Below are 16,146 nucleotides of genomic sequence, written 5' to 3' on the forward strand. Positions count from 1 at the left end.
AGCACAAGCAGATATTTATAGGCTTGTAAGTCCATTCTCCTGGCTTTCAAGAGGTGTGAATATTCATTATAAATCATACATGTCTTTATAGGTAGAAAGACTAAAAGTAACACCATTGTTTGCATGCCCAACTCAGAAGAATTTAATTCCCCATGGATACACTAGATATAATGTTAGAAGGGCCCTCTGGGTGGTACAAGTGGCCTCAGTAGTCAGTCTCAAGATTATTAGTCCACAATACAGACCCAGGAAAGACCTCTGACAGACTGTCATAGTCTTATTTTTTTTTCTACACACTAAAAAATGTCTTGGCCCCTCCCTATCAGGATAATAGGATCAATTAGATCTCTGTAGGATGGCTTGCATATATATATTTTTTTACTGGAAAAAATACCTTTACTAAACCATATACAGCCAAACAATAAATATGACATTTTAACAAACAATAACCATACCTATTATTCAAACACAAATAACCTTCTTTACATCTCCATATATTTTTACAACCCCCATACTCAATTCTCAGTGTTCATTTTACAGCACTTTTCAGTCTTTACTCACTACAAATCTTCCCTCATTCAGTGACTGCCCCTGTCATTATATTCATTTCCTGTTACTCGGTACAAATGTCAATGACCGCATTTACAAGCCAGGTCATCCATTTATTCAATGTTTTTTATTTAAACATAGGGATCCTACGCTGGTTGTTCAAAGCCTTGAATTTGTTGGATTACCTCAATCAAATCATATATGTTGTTGGTTCTGCAATTTGTTTCCATTTACATGCTGCACCCTTCTTTGCTCCATCATCATCAGCCCCCTTTTTCCCATTTTTCTATATGGGGTCGGGGTATCATGTTAACGGTCACCAACTCTCTCGATTCAGTGCCACACTCTTGCCTTCTTCAACACTCATGCCTGATTGTCACATATCTTTTTTCACACAATCCATCCACCTCCTTGCTGGATGTCACTTCCTCTTACCTTCTTCCTGTCTTTCCCAAACCTTCCTCACCAGATTGTCTTCTGCTTCTCTACACATGTGCCCAAACCACCGTACTCTGTTCTCTCTGATCTTTTCTGCAATTGGAGCTACTTCGGCTTCTGCTCTTATGTCCTCATTTCTTAGTCTGTCCCACAGGGTGCATCATCTCACCTTTCTCAGGCACATTTCCATCACCTCTAGCTTCTTCAACTGTTCTGCCTTTACTGCCCAGGGTTCTGTACCATACAGTAGTACAGGTCGCACCACTGTCTTGTACACCTTACTTTTCAGGTTCTTTGGCATTCTTCTGTCATAGCCTACACCTGATACTCTCTGCCAGTTGGCTATAGCCCCTCTGATTCTAGCTATGACCTCTTCATTCAGACCACCCTTCTCCTCAACTACTCCTCCCAGAAACATGAAGCTATTTACCTGTTCCACTAGGTTTCCTTCTATCTCTATTCACAGCTTCTTCTGATTTCCCCAATTTGCTGCCATTACCACCATCTTATCTGTGCTTAGTTTCATCCCGTGTGCCTTCAGGTTTGCATTCCATTCTCCTATCCTTTGCTGAAGTTCTAGCTCAGCGTCTGCCTGTACTGTCAACATCATCTGCATACAGCAGCTTTGTTGATCCATCCCCTCCAACCTGTTTGCTTATGTAATCCATCACCACTATGAACATCAGTGGGCTCAGAGCTGAACCCTGATGTACACCCACACCCACTGGGAACCCCATTGTGAGGCCGAACACTGTTCAAACTTGAGTCATTGGGTCCTTGTACATAGCCTGCACTAATTCTACCAATGTTTCTGGGACTTCAAACCACAGCAGTACTGCCCAGATAAGCTTTCTTGGGACCTTGTCATATGCCCTCTCCAAGTCTAGGAATGCCCACTTGGACTCTCTCCTCATCTCTAGCTTCTTCTCAAGTATCTGTCTCAGTACAAACATTGGGTCAGTTGTGCTGAATCCTGATCTGAATCCAAACTGCTTATCACCCAGCTTCCATTCTACTACTCTGCGTATCCATTTATCAATCACCCTTTCCAGAACTTTCATGCAATGTGATAGGAGTTTGATGCCCCTGTACTGCCCACAGTTGTGGATGTCCCCTTTGTTCTTGTACATTGGCACAAGTATGCTTATTCTCCAGTCATATGGGATATGCCTTTCTCTCCACACTGCTATTAGTACCCTCAGGAGCCATTTCTCCCTTATCTCACCCAGCATCTTTATCATATCTGCTGTGACCTCATCTGAGCCTGCTGCCTTCCCGGACTTCATCTTCCTTAGTGCTGTTCTTATTTCTTCTATGATGGGCTCCTCTTCTTCTCTCATCATAGACTGTTTCTGGTGCAGTACAGCTTCTGTGGGGTTTTCTTCATTCAGAAGCTGCTGGAAATATGCCTTCCATCTGCCTTTGATGTCCTCTGGGCTGGTGAGCAGGCTATTACTTGCATCCCTTATGAAGGGTATCTGACTATCTTCTTTATCTTTCTCTCTTTGCCATGCAACCTGATATAGTTTCTTTGTGCGTCTTACTGAGTCACTCTCCAGAAGTTGGTACAGTGCCTCAGATGCCCTATTCTTTGTTATTGCAACTTCTTTCTTAGCTTCTTTGTTAGCCAACCAGTTGTCGTTCCTAGTTTGGTCAGTCTTTTCTGTCTCCCACTTCTTCCTGCATTCCTTTATTCTTTTGATGACTTCCTGGACTATTGCATTCCACCATCAGCTTTTCATATGTACCTTATTTCCATACCTTGTTCAGCCACATATCTTTTCTGTATCATCTTGTCTAGTTGCCCACTCTGGTTTACCTGGGATAGCTCTGTTGAGCGAAAGCTGGACATAAAACCAACCAACCTGCCAAACATAAACTGAGAATTGCTTCGCTTAATGTAGGTTCACTGACAGGATGCAACTTGGAAGTGGATGACATGATGATATGGAGGAGGCTGGACATCCTATACATCCAGGAGAAGAGATGGAAAGGCAGTGCAGCAAATCCACTTGGTTTGGGATCCAGCATCTACTACTCAGGTGGAGGGCAGGCTAGAAATGGTGTAGGAATTCTGGTGAGAGAGAGGCTTCAGAAGGCAGTAAGGGATATCATCAGAATTAATGACAGACTTATGGCAGTCAGACTCCAGTGTAATGATAGGGCAGTATTCATAATCTCAGCCTACGCCCCACAACAGAGTTGTGATAGTGAGGAAAAGAGTGCATTCAGACAACAGTTGCAGGACCTACTAGATAAAGCAGGACAACATGAATTGGTGTTGATAATGGGTGATTTGAATGCACATATCGGGACAGACAGAACACGATATGAGGACTTCCTGGGTCCACATGGCAACAGGAATAAAGAAGGAGAAGCCATTCTAGACGTCTGTCTTGCAAATGACATGATAGTAGCCAACACATGGTTCAGAAAGACAGACAGTCACAAGATCACATACAACAGTTGGCGACATGCAACTCAGATAGACTTCCTCCTAGTAAGGAAAAGGCACTGGGTCAGAATCCATAATTGCAAAGTCATCCCCAGTGAAACAGTTGGCCCACAGCATAAGCCATTAGTTGCCACAATCACCTGCAAGCAGTGGTCAGAGAAGCTTCTAAGGTCAACAGAGACCAGGCTGAAGACCTGGAAGTTGACTGGAGAGAAAGTACAACAGTTCAAGGAATTACTCAGGACTCTAGCACCCCAAGAAGAGGAGGAAATAGGTGGAGCTGAAGAAGAATGGCAGGGCCTAAAAACAGCATGTGCACCCTTCTTTGCTACTAAGATAAAAATAAATAAATAAGCAATGCATCTTCTGATCTACCCAGCAATGTTATATCCCCTACACCTAGGAAATAGTCCATTTTAAAATTTAAATGTTGTTTAGGCTATATACAATCTCACAAATTCTACCGTAAAGCTGTTTTAAGAATTTCAATCTAAAATATGTGCATCCAATCTTCCAGTTTATTTTCTTTATGGATCTAACAAGGAGAGACAGAAGGAAACATCCTCGCCAACGCAGAAAACATATAAAAATAAAACAAGCAGTGCCACCCATAGAATTTAAATTTTCGGAACCATGTAGCATATATAGGAATAACACCTTTTCCTTGGTCATCTGCGTGTTCAAACTTTTCTCCCATTTTGATCTAAATGTATTCTTCTCTACTGGCCTGATGTCTACTAAACCTTTATATGTTTGACTAACCACCCATTTCTTGACCTGTGATTCGGTTTACTTCCTATTAACCAGATAACCCATACGTGCAACTCCTTCTTCATCAAGTAAAATGTAATTAGTTTAAGAATTGCAATCAGCTCTCCATACAATTTTAAGAGACTGTTTGCCCCCATCTTCATACTGTTCCCAATTCAAAACCTTCCCTACATTCATAATTTGCTCCCATTATATTAAATCCTGACAATGTTTTAATTTCCTATCCATGTCCTTCCTGAGGGGTTCTCCACATTTCTTTATGCTTACTGCTGACATGTCTTCATTCTGGCCATCTGTTTTGTCTCTTCACTGTCCACCTAGTTCTCCTTAAAATCTCTGATGTCACCCTTAAATTTCCTCCTACTTATTTCTCTTTTCCATTCAACATTGCATACAGTCCCTCTAACCCTCATATTTTCCTTAATATTTTAATTTTCCAAACACAGTTTTAACATACTAAAAGGGCATTTTTGCCCTTGCTGCCATAGTGCAGAATTCAAAACAAGAGACTGCAAACACACCATGCAGTAGGGGTAGCATTAGAATATTTACCAGACCCATGGTTTCTGTCCCTGCTGTATGAATTCTGTAGCCTGTTCTTTTAAATTCAGAAAATTTGGTGCAGAAGAGACAAGCAGATCTCATGCAACACAGAAAACTAATGGTAAAACAAACCACTGTTAAGCCTGTACTCTTTGTATTATGTCAAAATGCATTCCTTTCCATCCTCAAATATAATCTAAGCTTTTGTCTAAGATATCCTTATAAGATGATTCTAGTGATATTGCTATGGAGGTAGCCAGTTTTAGGCCTAGGTAAACTATGCAATTAGTTTCCTTCAAAAATGCGTATTCCATCACTATTTCTGGACCTGGTTATGCAGCTATTTTAAATTTTGTATCCTAAACACTCTCCATATTTCTTTAATTCTTTTAACACCACATGTAAATCTTTATCAGGGTCAGCATCTGCATATAATGAAATGTTGCAGAGCTTACTATATACACTTCGAAGGCACACTCCCCTAGTCTCTTAGCCAATATAATGTGAACAATAAAGGGGGGGGAGAGAGAAGCATTTCTGTCTTGTACCTCTGCTTATGCCTAATGTCCCTGAAAACCTTGTACTCACTTTTATTATAACATTAAGAGACCTATACAATGCTATGACTAACTCCAAAAACTGCTGAAGAAACTCTGTATGCCTTAAAGTAGCAAACATAAATGTCCAGTTTACACAGTCAAACACTAACTGCATCCATACTAGCTACTAATATGTCCTCTATTATCAAAGAAGTTTTAATCAAATTGTCAAAAATTGTTATTCCAGAGATAAACTAATTCTGATCACAATGTATGAGCTTAGGAAGTATACTTGCTAACGTTTTAGCCAAAAATGGTGAAAGTAACTTATAATAATGATTTAATATGGAGAGCAGTATGTAACATACATGTGTGAGATTACGGTCATATTTTACATTCACATTTGTTGTACATAACAGACATGCTTGTCTGATTAAAGCACTTACTATTTAGACCATAAAACTATTCAGGATGTCATCACAGTTCTCGGAGAAATAAAATCTCCTGCAACTTTATTAAAGACAGCCTTTACTACTATGTGTGAATATATTATCCAGTTAATATGCTGCTGCTTAATTCACCTCTTTGCATTCAAAATGGTTCTGTTCCTGCTGTGCACGTGGATAATCATACAATTTCCAACCAGTAAACCTATTATCCTTTTCTATACTCTTCACTTTAACTGTATATTCTTATAACCAATCTCATATATATATATATATATATATATATATATATATATATATATATATATATATATATATATATATCATGTGTATGCCACTAGTTTCTTTTCTTTTGTTTATGCCTATGTATGTTTTTAGAAACATTTTTTATTTCTCAAACCCACTTTGCTTAGTTTAAAAATTGTAATCACATGCTGTGTTCCTAATGTTTTACATTTTAAAATGTAAACATGGAGCACCCCCCCCCCCCCCCCGGGCCTCTGCTTAAAATGGCTTTTGCCCAGTCTGACTATCCCAGTCAATAAATGGAAATAAATAAAAGGTGAATCCAGGAACTATATAAATTACTCATCTGTCTTTTTAAATAAAAGCACAGCAGCATAATAGAAGATAAACTACAACAAAACCATAATAGAAGATAAACTACAACAAAACCAGGACTTTATCAGTGTTTAGCCACTCAGTGCAATCTGAATCTCCTGAGCATATACAAATTGACCGACTTGCAATGCTCACTAATGGCCTGCCCATATCTTACTGTAAATTCTACCCTTTCCACCTTACTGTTTACACTACTTGTTTCTACCCTTTCCACTTTACTATTTGCGGCACTTGGGATTGGAACTGCTAACTGACCTTTTCTGCCTTTACTACAGCTGTACCCCCTCAGTCATTTGAATTGTCATTTTCTTCATCCTGTTAGGAATCCCCCTCAGGGAAATTAGTATCAAGCGAGTGCTCTGGCTTCCAATGAGTATATATTCAGCCTTTTAACAGAAATCAAGTTACAGTCCCACAGTTCAAACTTTCATCTCTCCAAAGCCATAAGTGTAAACTGGAAAACAATTCATCCCAATCATCCAACACTGGTCGCACTGTAGGTCTTAAAGTGGATTTTATAAATCACAATAAATACAGTAAATGTAATTTTTGTAAACAACTTATTGTCACATGTCACTAAACACCCAAGCTCCACACATAGTCTCTAGCAGCATTTTGTTCATCCAGCTGTGAGTTTTCTTATGAAGCTGATTAGTTCCCTCTTTGTTGTAAGGTTCCTGAGATATTTAGGGAAATAAGAAAATTATGACAATATAAATAGTATTATCAACATTTAATCTCTCTTTGGCTGCACTACACAGAGATGAAGGAATCAATCAGCTGTGCTGTCTTATCATGTAAGCATTAAGGTGCAATCTTTCTATAGCTTGTATGTAATATAGTTTTGCAGCTACTGATGTAAATATGTTATGCCAATATCAGTTACCCACAGTTGTCATTAGGCTGATCCAAGACAAATGTTTGGAGGCCTTACTAAGGTTTATTTTTTGGTTCACTGTGCAGCAAACAATCATCTGCCATGGGTGCTTATCAATCTCAAATGTTTGGAGGCATTCCTAACTCCATGGAACCAATCCAATATTTTCCCACTGTCAGAGTGCAGAATAAGGCATCCTTGTCTAGCTTCATACTTGAATATATTTTTGATTTATGCACTACTCATTCCCTGCCATCATGCTTGGTGTGTAATGACAAACTATTATTTTACCACATGCAACTCTATTTACTATTCCACATCAGCCACTGTTTTACTGCCTGGTAATGTACTGTATTTGAATTTATTTATTTATTTTTTTTTTAAGGAGGATTTTTTTTTTTGCACATCTTGTTCTGGCATGAGTGTTATCTTGATTTGTTACTGTGTTTTGAAGTTTACATTAGACTACTTTACAGTGGTGTTAGATTCTAACGTTTTGTGGAAATGCATCTTACAGTATCACCTGACTCTTAATTATACTTATATATTTTAAAGGAAGCAGCATTCTAATTATGTACTGACATTTGTGATTTGTACAGTTTTCTAGTGGGCTGTATTAATGGTGTGTAACAAGGTCAAACCACTGCATTGTCTTGATACTATAAGCTTTAGGGAATATTCAAAGTGGTACTTTTTGTATTTAGCCTTTTCTAAGTAATGAGGTGCATTGTGCAAGTGGACTACTGCACTGAACCCCACCCCTCAGACAGCTCAGGACAGTGCATTAACACTGCATGGTCAGTTATACACAACTGCAAGTTTTTAACTTTAAAGAGCTATAGGTGTGCTATAGGTACTCACTGCTGCCTGGCCCTGGATTTCCTGAAATGGTGGCAGTCCCAGCTTCACCTTGTCTTGATAAAACTTCTTTGCCTCTCTTGTCTGGCTGCATTTGCTTTTATTTTTATTTCACTACTTAGGTTAGAAGAAAAAACTACTACAAAATGAATGCTTAATTAGCATCTAACCAAATGGCAGGAGTCTGCAGCTTCTGCACATGTACAACCTGATTGACTCACACTACTTGCCATTGGCTGGCCATTTGCTTCCAACCCACCCTGCACATAACTACAGTCATACACAAGACCACATCCACTCAATCATGTAACACCCTATTCATAAGGAAGTCATGTACGTACACACACCTTAGACTTATATGTTATGCATACAAATTAACTATAGAGAACAAGAGTGCAAAGCTAATGCAAAACAAAACTTAAAATATGCCTCCTCAAACTACAAGAGACCATTATGAGAATTAAAGTTAGAAATCACTAACTAATAAAACAGTACCTACCAGCTAATTATCAAACTAAAGATGTGTAAACACAAAGGACATCAGCAACTCTAGTTATAAATTCTGCTACCAAATTATTATAACAAGCCATCCGTATCCTTTACACTACCAGTACAAGTTAATCCATAAAGAACAAAGTTCACAATTTCTAACCTATGTCAAAACAGTAATCTAAACAATCATTGCCCAATAGTACTTAAATATCATTTACAATTTTATCAACCACAAAATTACTTGTACAAATATAATTTCTCAAATTAATTTTAACAGCACACAGCTTAAATGACTCCAACAAAATAAAATTCAAAGCTCCACCGCCAAAGGTTCTCTGGGGGGCATCATTTAGAACACATTCCTTCTCTTCTATTTCAAACTTCCATACCCATAAACAACACATAAAATACAATATAAGGCACCTCAACATATCAATATATGTATGGTAGCAGAACCACCTAAAAGACTGAATTGTGCAAACAGTAAAGAAAGAATTAAAACCCAGAAATCATTAATACCATTAGAAAAAAATATATTGGGTAGAACACTTCCTATACTTCTCCTCAATATAATAACACTACTAAATTCAGGAGATGTCGAACTAAACTCAGGCCCATTGACTACTACAAGCAATACAAATCAACCAACAAACCAAAATATGTTAACACTTACAGCTATTAACATCACGGCATTAAAACCACATGGGAAACAAATGAAGCATGGTTTGAACACAACTCAGTACTAGCCATCAGAGAGTCTAGGCACAGATATGACCATTGCCTTAACATGCCTGCAGTAGCATTATGTATCCTACTACAACAACAGACTAGAATTACAAACAGATTGCAGTGTTCTCTTACTAATCAAGAACATCACGGTACAACCAAAACCAATAAAGGAATTTGCTCCAAAACAGATGCCAACCTGCACTGTCTCTAGGTACAGTTAACCATACATAAATCATTAAAGAGTTACCTCACCCTGCTTTATATATCCCCACCGGTAACACTGCAATTATCTGACCACTACTTAGATAGATCTTTTCTGCCAAATATTACAAGGCAAAAAACAAATTTACCTTAGTGATCTCATGTTAAACTGGCAAGGAAACCACCAAAGCACCTTCTCAACTCCCTATCCAAAAATGAACTTAGTAAACAGCTAACATGAACACCGCATTTTCACATGCCACCTCACTATTTGATAAAATTATAATTAATCTCCCCCCAAATACAAATTACTGTCCTGTTAGAAAGTCTTAGTAACTTCTTTCCTGTGCTATCAACATGGCTGTTTAAAAGCTTGCAAACTTCCTCCAAGTAGTATCAGAGCGATCCCAAAGTCAGACAAAAGCAGCCAGCTCTGAGAACTAGAATCCATTAACTATAACCGTGTTATTCCTGTCACTGACTCTACAACAGCCTTAAGTAGATTTCACTGTGTGTTCTCATCTATTCAGAACAAACTATTCTCAGTAAACCTGATAATCCTGAAGGGATTCTCATGTCCCTGTGCACTTAGAACATTAACCAAATATTCAAACACAGAGAACAGATACACACGCACAATAACACATTCTTCTTAACAGTGGCAAAAATGTGAGTCTTTTATGGATTTCAAAGCAAATATTCATATAGCTATTAATTCAGTGAAAGTAACATGTAGAGGATAAAGATAAAATGTCTGATTAGGCATACCCATCCTGTTCTGGAAAGCTTTCAAAACCATAACCAACAAACAATAGCCAGAGTAAACTTAATAAAGAATGTGTAAACACCATCAAACAGCAAATCTCTTAATCCTGCAGTCCACCCAGTATATAATTTAACCTTCCCATCCCAGCTACCACCTACAACATAACAGATGTACCACTATTCCACTCTAGAATTGTAACCTCCAAACAGGTACTAGAAGAATTACAAAAATAGACACCTCTAAAACCTTCAAACCTGTCACTCCACCTAAAATTCATTAAAATGTCACAACACTACAGAATGCTAAGCCATTTATTGACATATATAACCTCACATCACCCTTACAGTATATATTACTACTCCTTAGAGACAGAAAGATATGAACATAGTTACAACCCCCAAAACACCTAGCCCAGATCAGAATTTGACTATGGACCAATAGCCACACTATGCCCCTAACTAAGTTGCAAAAAATATGTTTTGCTGTCTAACAAATATCATTTACTTCAGACCAGGCTACAGCACACTAGAAGCAATCTGCACATTTAAGGTAGCATTTATAAATCCATGGATAATGGGCAACTAACAGGAACCTTATTCATTGATCTCATTTGAATCTTTATTAACCATGACCTATTCCCAACAACTCTACATAACTTCATCTTTGTGGACTCAGCATTGCAGTGGTTCTCATCTTATCCAGCATTCATGATATTCACTGTACTGCAAGGAAAGACAGTTCCTGATAATAGGACATTTAATGCAGGAATCCCACATGTTCAGTTCTAGGGCCCTTGTTATTTGCATTTATAAACAGCTTCCCCTGTGACCTCCCATCAAGTAATTCTGCACTAAACACTGACATCATTATTCTAACCTCAAAATCCTCTCTTACAAATTTTCAATCCAGGCTAAAGAATGACATAAGACTCTTATGAAACTACCTGGAAGACAGGAAATTAGTTACGAAATATAGCAAATCCAAAGCAAAACTATCTATAGCTAATCAAAGCCAATCAAATAATCTTAATATTGAAATAAAAAGCCTGCTAGAAACCGATATGCCCCACTGTAACCCATTAAATGTACCCTGAATCTATATGACCAGCAGTTAATAATCACCATCCACATAAAACATATAACACAGCAAACCTTATATCAGCTCAAATTTGCCTATTATTACACCAACCTAGAATAAGGGAGAGCAGCTAGAATTCAAAGATTAATGTCTAAACTAAAATATTGCCTACCTGTCTTAACACTAAACTCAGTCCACTATAGAAACATCCTGCAGCACACTGTCAATAAAATCTCTCATTTCATCTTTTTATCACACTACGAAGACTAACTGGCTTCTAGTTGCAGAAAACGCCTCCCTCTGTTTAAACTTTCTGCCCTTCAAGCTGTTGTAAGCATCGTCTTCCCCTAGCTTCAAAGCTCCACTCTAGTTCCAATGTCCTACACCCTATAGTGATGACAAAGCCCCCACTCTAGTCAGATCACCCTTTAACAAGCTCTTGGAGGGAACAGTTTACCATGATGAAAATTGCAGAATGAAACTCATCTTGCCTAGGGCTTTAAAAAAAAAAAAAAAAAAAACCACACAAAGGAGAACCGCACCCACAGACTAAAAAAATGTTTATTTCATCGTGGTTTGGTGTTTCCTACATTTTAACACCACTCTAGGGCTGTATGGTCACATGGGGTCTAGCATATTGAAGTAATTCTGCTTAGTCTGTCTCTAGGTATCACACAATACAGTGCTTGTCTGTAAAAAATTACATCACACAGGCTTCTTTCTTCCTAAAGCTCCTGTCACTGCATTGATTTTACATGCATACATTCCTGTCTTTCAGTAAGTTTTAACAAACATTTCATACTGTTCAGTGACTACTTAAAACACAGTGCAAATGCCACAGAATAGACTTTCAAAGTGCTTTTTACTGCTGCTTCATTTTAGAATGGCTAAAATGCAGTATTTTTTGAAACCTGAATTGTACTAGTTTGACACATCTCCCATTCCTCTTCACACCTAACTTCCCTAGCTGTCATAGTGCTAAGGGTAATTTGAGCTGTTACCTAATGTGATTGACAGTTCAAAGCAGGAGAGTTTACTCATGTACTGTTTCCTTATTCTAGCCTTTACTTTCTGTATGGGTAGGGGAAGGACCAGAGAGCTGTGACATCACAGCATGGGTAGGTTTTTCGGGCAGTAGTGGTGACACCAGTCTGGAGAGGGAAATGGCCAGAACACTACCTGTATTCAGTGGCCTTGATGACATCAGTGAATTGGAGACTGCAGCAAGGGAGAGATAAAAGTTTTTTGAAAGTGAATAGGTACTGTTCTAGTGGAGAGAAACTGTCAATTTAAAGTATTTTAATTGCTATATTTTTGTTTATTCATAGCAGGGACAGTAAATAGGGAGACAAAAACAGAAAAGTTGAGCATTTAATAACAGAATCCCATTGTTGTCCTTTATAGATTACACAGTATTTAGGGGAAAAAATACCATTTTCTCAATGCTCAGGGGTCTATGTTTGACTATCAAAAAAATATATCCTCGAATGACTAAATATTGTACATAAAACATCCAAACAGCAAATTACCAAACATGGCTTACTTTGAAAATAAATTCATCGAATGGCCATAGTTGGCCAACAACCAGGAAGTACCACGATGCATAAGGTAAGGAAAGGAAACCTTTTAAATTTGCCCTATTCCCCATTGAAGTGCAATGATGGAGTTGGTATATACAATTAGGAGGGGCGAAAGGGGCAAAGCCCTCCACCTTGGGTTGGTTGGATTTGCAATTTTGACCAACTATGGCCATTAGATGAATTTATTTTTAAAGTAAAACATGTTCAGTAATTTACTGTTTAGATGTTTTAAGTATGATATTTAGTCATTCGAGGGTATTTTTTTTGATAGCCATACATAGACCCAATACTCAGATCGTCTAAATGTGTGACTTTTTGATATTTTTCCTGGAAAATGGAAAGTAAGCGACCCTGTTAATCTTTTGTGAAAAATGTAACTATCTTCTTATACTAAAATGTACAAAATAAGAAGGAAATGTGCCTTGTATGACCACACAAAGAAACAAAATCCAACCAAAGCACTCGCAGACCCAGTAAGTGAAGCAACTCTTCAGTAGTTGCAAGCAAAACAGTTTATTTAACGCCACAATAAAACCCTGTGTTTTTGTCCATATGACTCCTTCAGAATGAACAAGTATAAAAGCTAAACTACCTCCTTATATACTAGTAATATGAGAGGTGAATATATGAACATCTCAACGACATTAGTATGCAGGACAATAAGAACGCATTATATAGGCATAGTACATCTTGTAACCATGCAGCCTGTTATTGAGAAAGTGGAACATGACCCTCGACGTGGTCCTTGGGAGACAACTACAGAGTTTAGAGAACTTTTCTGGCAGTTAAGGTTGGAGGCCAACAGGGACCCAGGTCTCAGTGACTATATTTCATTAGCCCCTGTCCTCAAACTTAGATCCGCTAAACTTTAATGAGTTATTTTATGTATAAGTTCCTTGCCAGTAGATGACAGTGTTGTATTAGTCTGAAATAATTTGTATTCCTTTCAAGTACATTTTAGTTCTGGTTTATACATTTAAATTTATCTTATAAATTTATATTTGATGCCCTGCATTTTATTAATATTGTTAAAAATGTTCTATTAGGAGGATATTAAATTTTATTGCGCTATATCAGACAAGTTTTTATGAATGTAACTTTGATATATACATACATATATATATATATATATATATATTTAGAGGATAAATGTGATTTAATGGATTAATTACTTTATTAATTGGTAAGAGAGAAGTATATAAGGAGGCAGTTTAGCTTTTATACTTGTTCATTGTGAAGAAGTCATATGGACGAAAACACAGGGTTTTATTGTGGTGTTAAATAAAAACTGTTTTGCTTGCAACTACTGAAGAGTCGCTTTGCTTACTGGGTCTGCGAGTGTTTTGGTTGGATTTTATTTTCTTGTACTATGTCATGAGAGTGATACTGCCAGCTTGACTTGGACTATGGCTGAAAAGGGTTCTTGGACCAGACCACTTACCCATTTCATTTTGTTAACTGAGTAAGTATACACTTCAGAAAATTACTTTGTATTACAACATCCAAGAACAAAATGAGTAGCAGTGAACCAAAGTCTTGCTGCACAACACAGTTTTGAAATATATGTTAATAAGGCACTTAAGAATCTTTGTTAGCATATCCAGCATGTCCTGCTGTTAAGTGGTAAACACTAGCCAGTAACATTAAAGCAACATTCCTCCTGCAAGATACAGGAGGAAATGCTTTGCATATGAAATAAATTATATGTTCCCATTACTGCAATACCCACCACCAACTTTTTAACACACATTTTAGAAGAATCTGTTGCATAAGCTAGAGCACTTGCAAGTTTTTAATGTAACTCAAAGAAAATTATGCCCCATCATTTACCCACTATAAAACACTTAAAATAATTAATTGATACAATATTCCAGTTATTTTGTAATTTTACTATCTGATATGCAATAGCAAATACCCTGGGAATGCTTATTCATAACATGTCAGTAAAATGAGATACTAATTGCATTAGATATCTTTAGTTTACATAAACTAACTCAATCATAAAATAACAAATGAATTCAATCCGATATTTAACAAAAGCAGTAAAGCCTCACTGCTAAATATCTCTCCTACCATTGTCTGCTTTTTCTATTATATTCAGAATAGGCAGGATTTCTGTGTTCCAGTAATATGCCTCTTCCTCTGTTTCATCATCACTTGTTCTTGATCCATTGCCTGAACCTGCAATTAAACAAATTTAATAAGTAAATGAAATTAAATTAAAATATTTAGTTTCATGGGGTGCCATTTGCATACCTTGTGTCACAGGCATTGATGAACATAATCATCAACATCATCACTAGCAAAGGCAGCAATATTTAATTTGAAATCAACCCATATGCAGTTAAGCCCATTTCATACAACAGTGAGAACAGTTCTTACACTGCTGTCAACTTGGACAGACTCAGCTAATTCTACCTTCAAAAACAGCTACTGATAAAATGAATTTCCTCTAGCAACAGTTTACCTACAAGAGGCCAAAGAAGCAAAATTAGAAGTTATGTACCTACTATAACGTTCCATGTTAGTTGTCTTCTCTCGCCTTCTTTCTTGCTGGATGGGTTCGGAGCCAATCCTCGGCTCCGACTCGGCACTTGCTAAGCTCGAGAGCTAATTTTACCAGCTTGAGGCAACCCTATATCCCATGATGCAAGGCGGAGACTACCCAGATCTAGTTTGGTAGCTAAAGAAATAGTAATATTTTCTTCCAACTGAAGAGGAGGAAGAAAAATAACAATACTAAATAATATCATAACCCTCTAGAAAGGATCAACCTAATCTATTGACACTAGAAGTTGAACAGCTAGAAAAAGGGAATAACCTCTTAATAGAAGATGCATAATCTTCCCGGTCTGACCAGGCTAGGGGGGATGGAGGGCGGGACGCAAGAAAGAAGGCAAGAGAAGACAACTAACATGGAACGTTATGGTAGATACATAACTTCTAAATGTTAAGTTGTCAATCTCGCCTTCATTCTTGCTGGATGGGACCGCATCCCTAGCACCTCTATCCTGGGTGGCTCAATGAAACAGACTCTTGAGAACGGTGGAACCAAAGGTCTCTGGAGGCCAAGTCTAATTTGTAATGTGAAACAAAGGTATGAGGAGAGGCCCATGTGGCTGCTGCACAAATAGTGTCTATTGGAAGTCTAGCTTGAAAAGCTGTAGATGTAACTAGAGCTCTGGTAGAATGGGCTTTTTAGAA

At 37.7% G+C, this 16,146-nt stretch overlaps 1 protein-coding gene across 3 annotated transcripts in view; it reads right to left on the reverse strand.

The window, feature by feature from the left end:
• ARMC2 (armadillo repeat containing 2) overlaps positions 1-16,146 on the reverse strand; it is a 1,279,645-nt gene that overhangs the window by 703,900 nt on the left and 559,599 nt on the right. For all 3 annotated transcript variants that reach the window (XM_044065306.1, XM_044065323.1, XM_044065313.1), the window contains exon 7: positions 15,016-15,123. In XM_044065306.1, the coding sequence (XP_043921241.1) occupies positions 15,016-15,123 (108 nt within the window). The remainder of the gene's footprint in view (positions 1-15,015; positions 15,124-16,146) is intronic.

The sequence above is a fragment of the Protopterus annectens genome, chromosome 1.part0 (genome assembly GCF_019279795.1).
Source record: "Protopterus annectens isolate FY-2018-M chromosome 1.part0, PAN1.0, whole genome shotgun sequence".
Classification (NCBI taxonomy): domain Eukaryota; kingdom Metazoa; phylum Chordata; order Ceratodontiformes; family Protopteridae; genus Protopterus; species Protopterus annectens.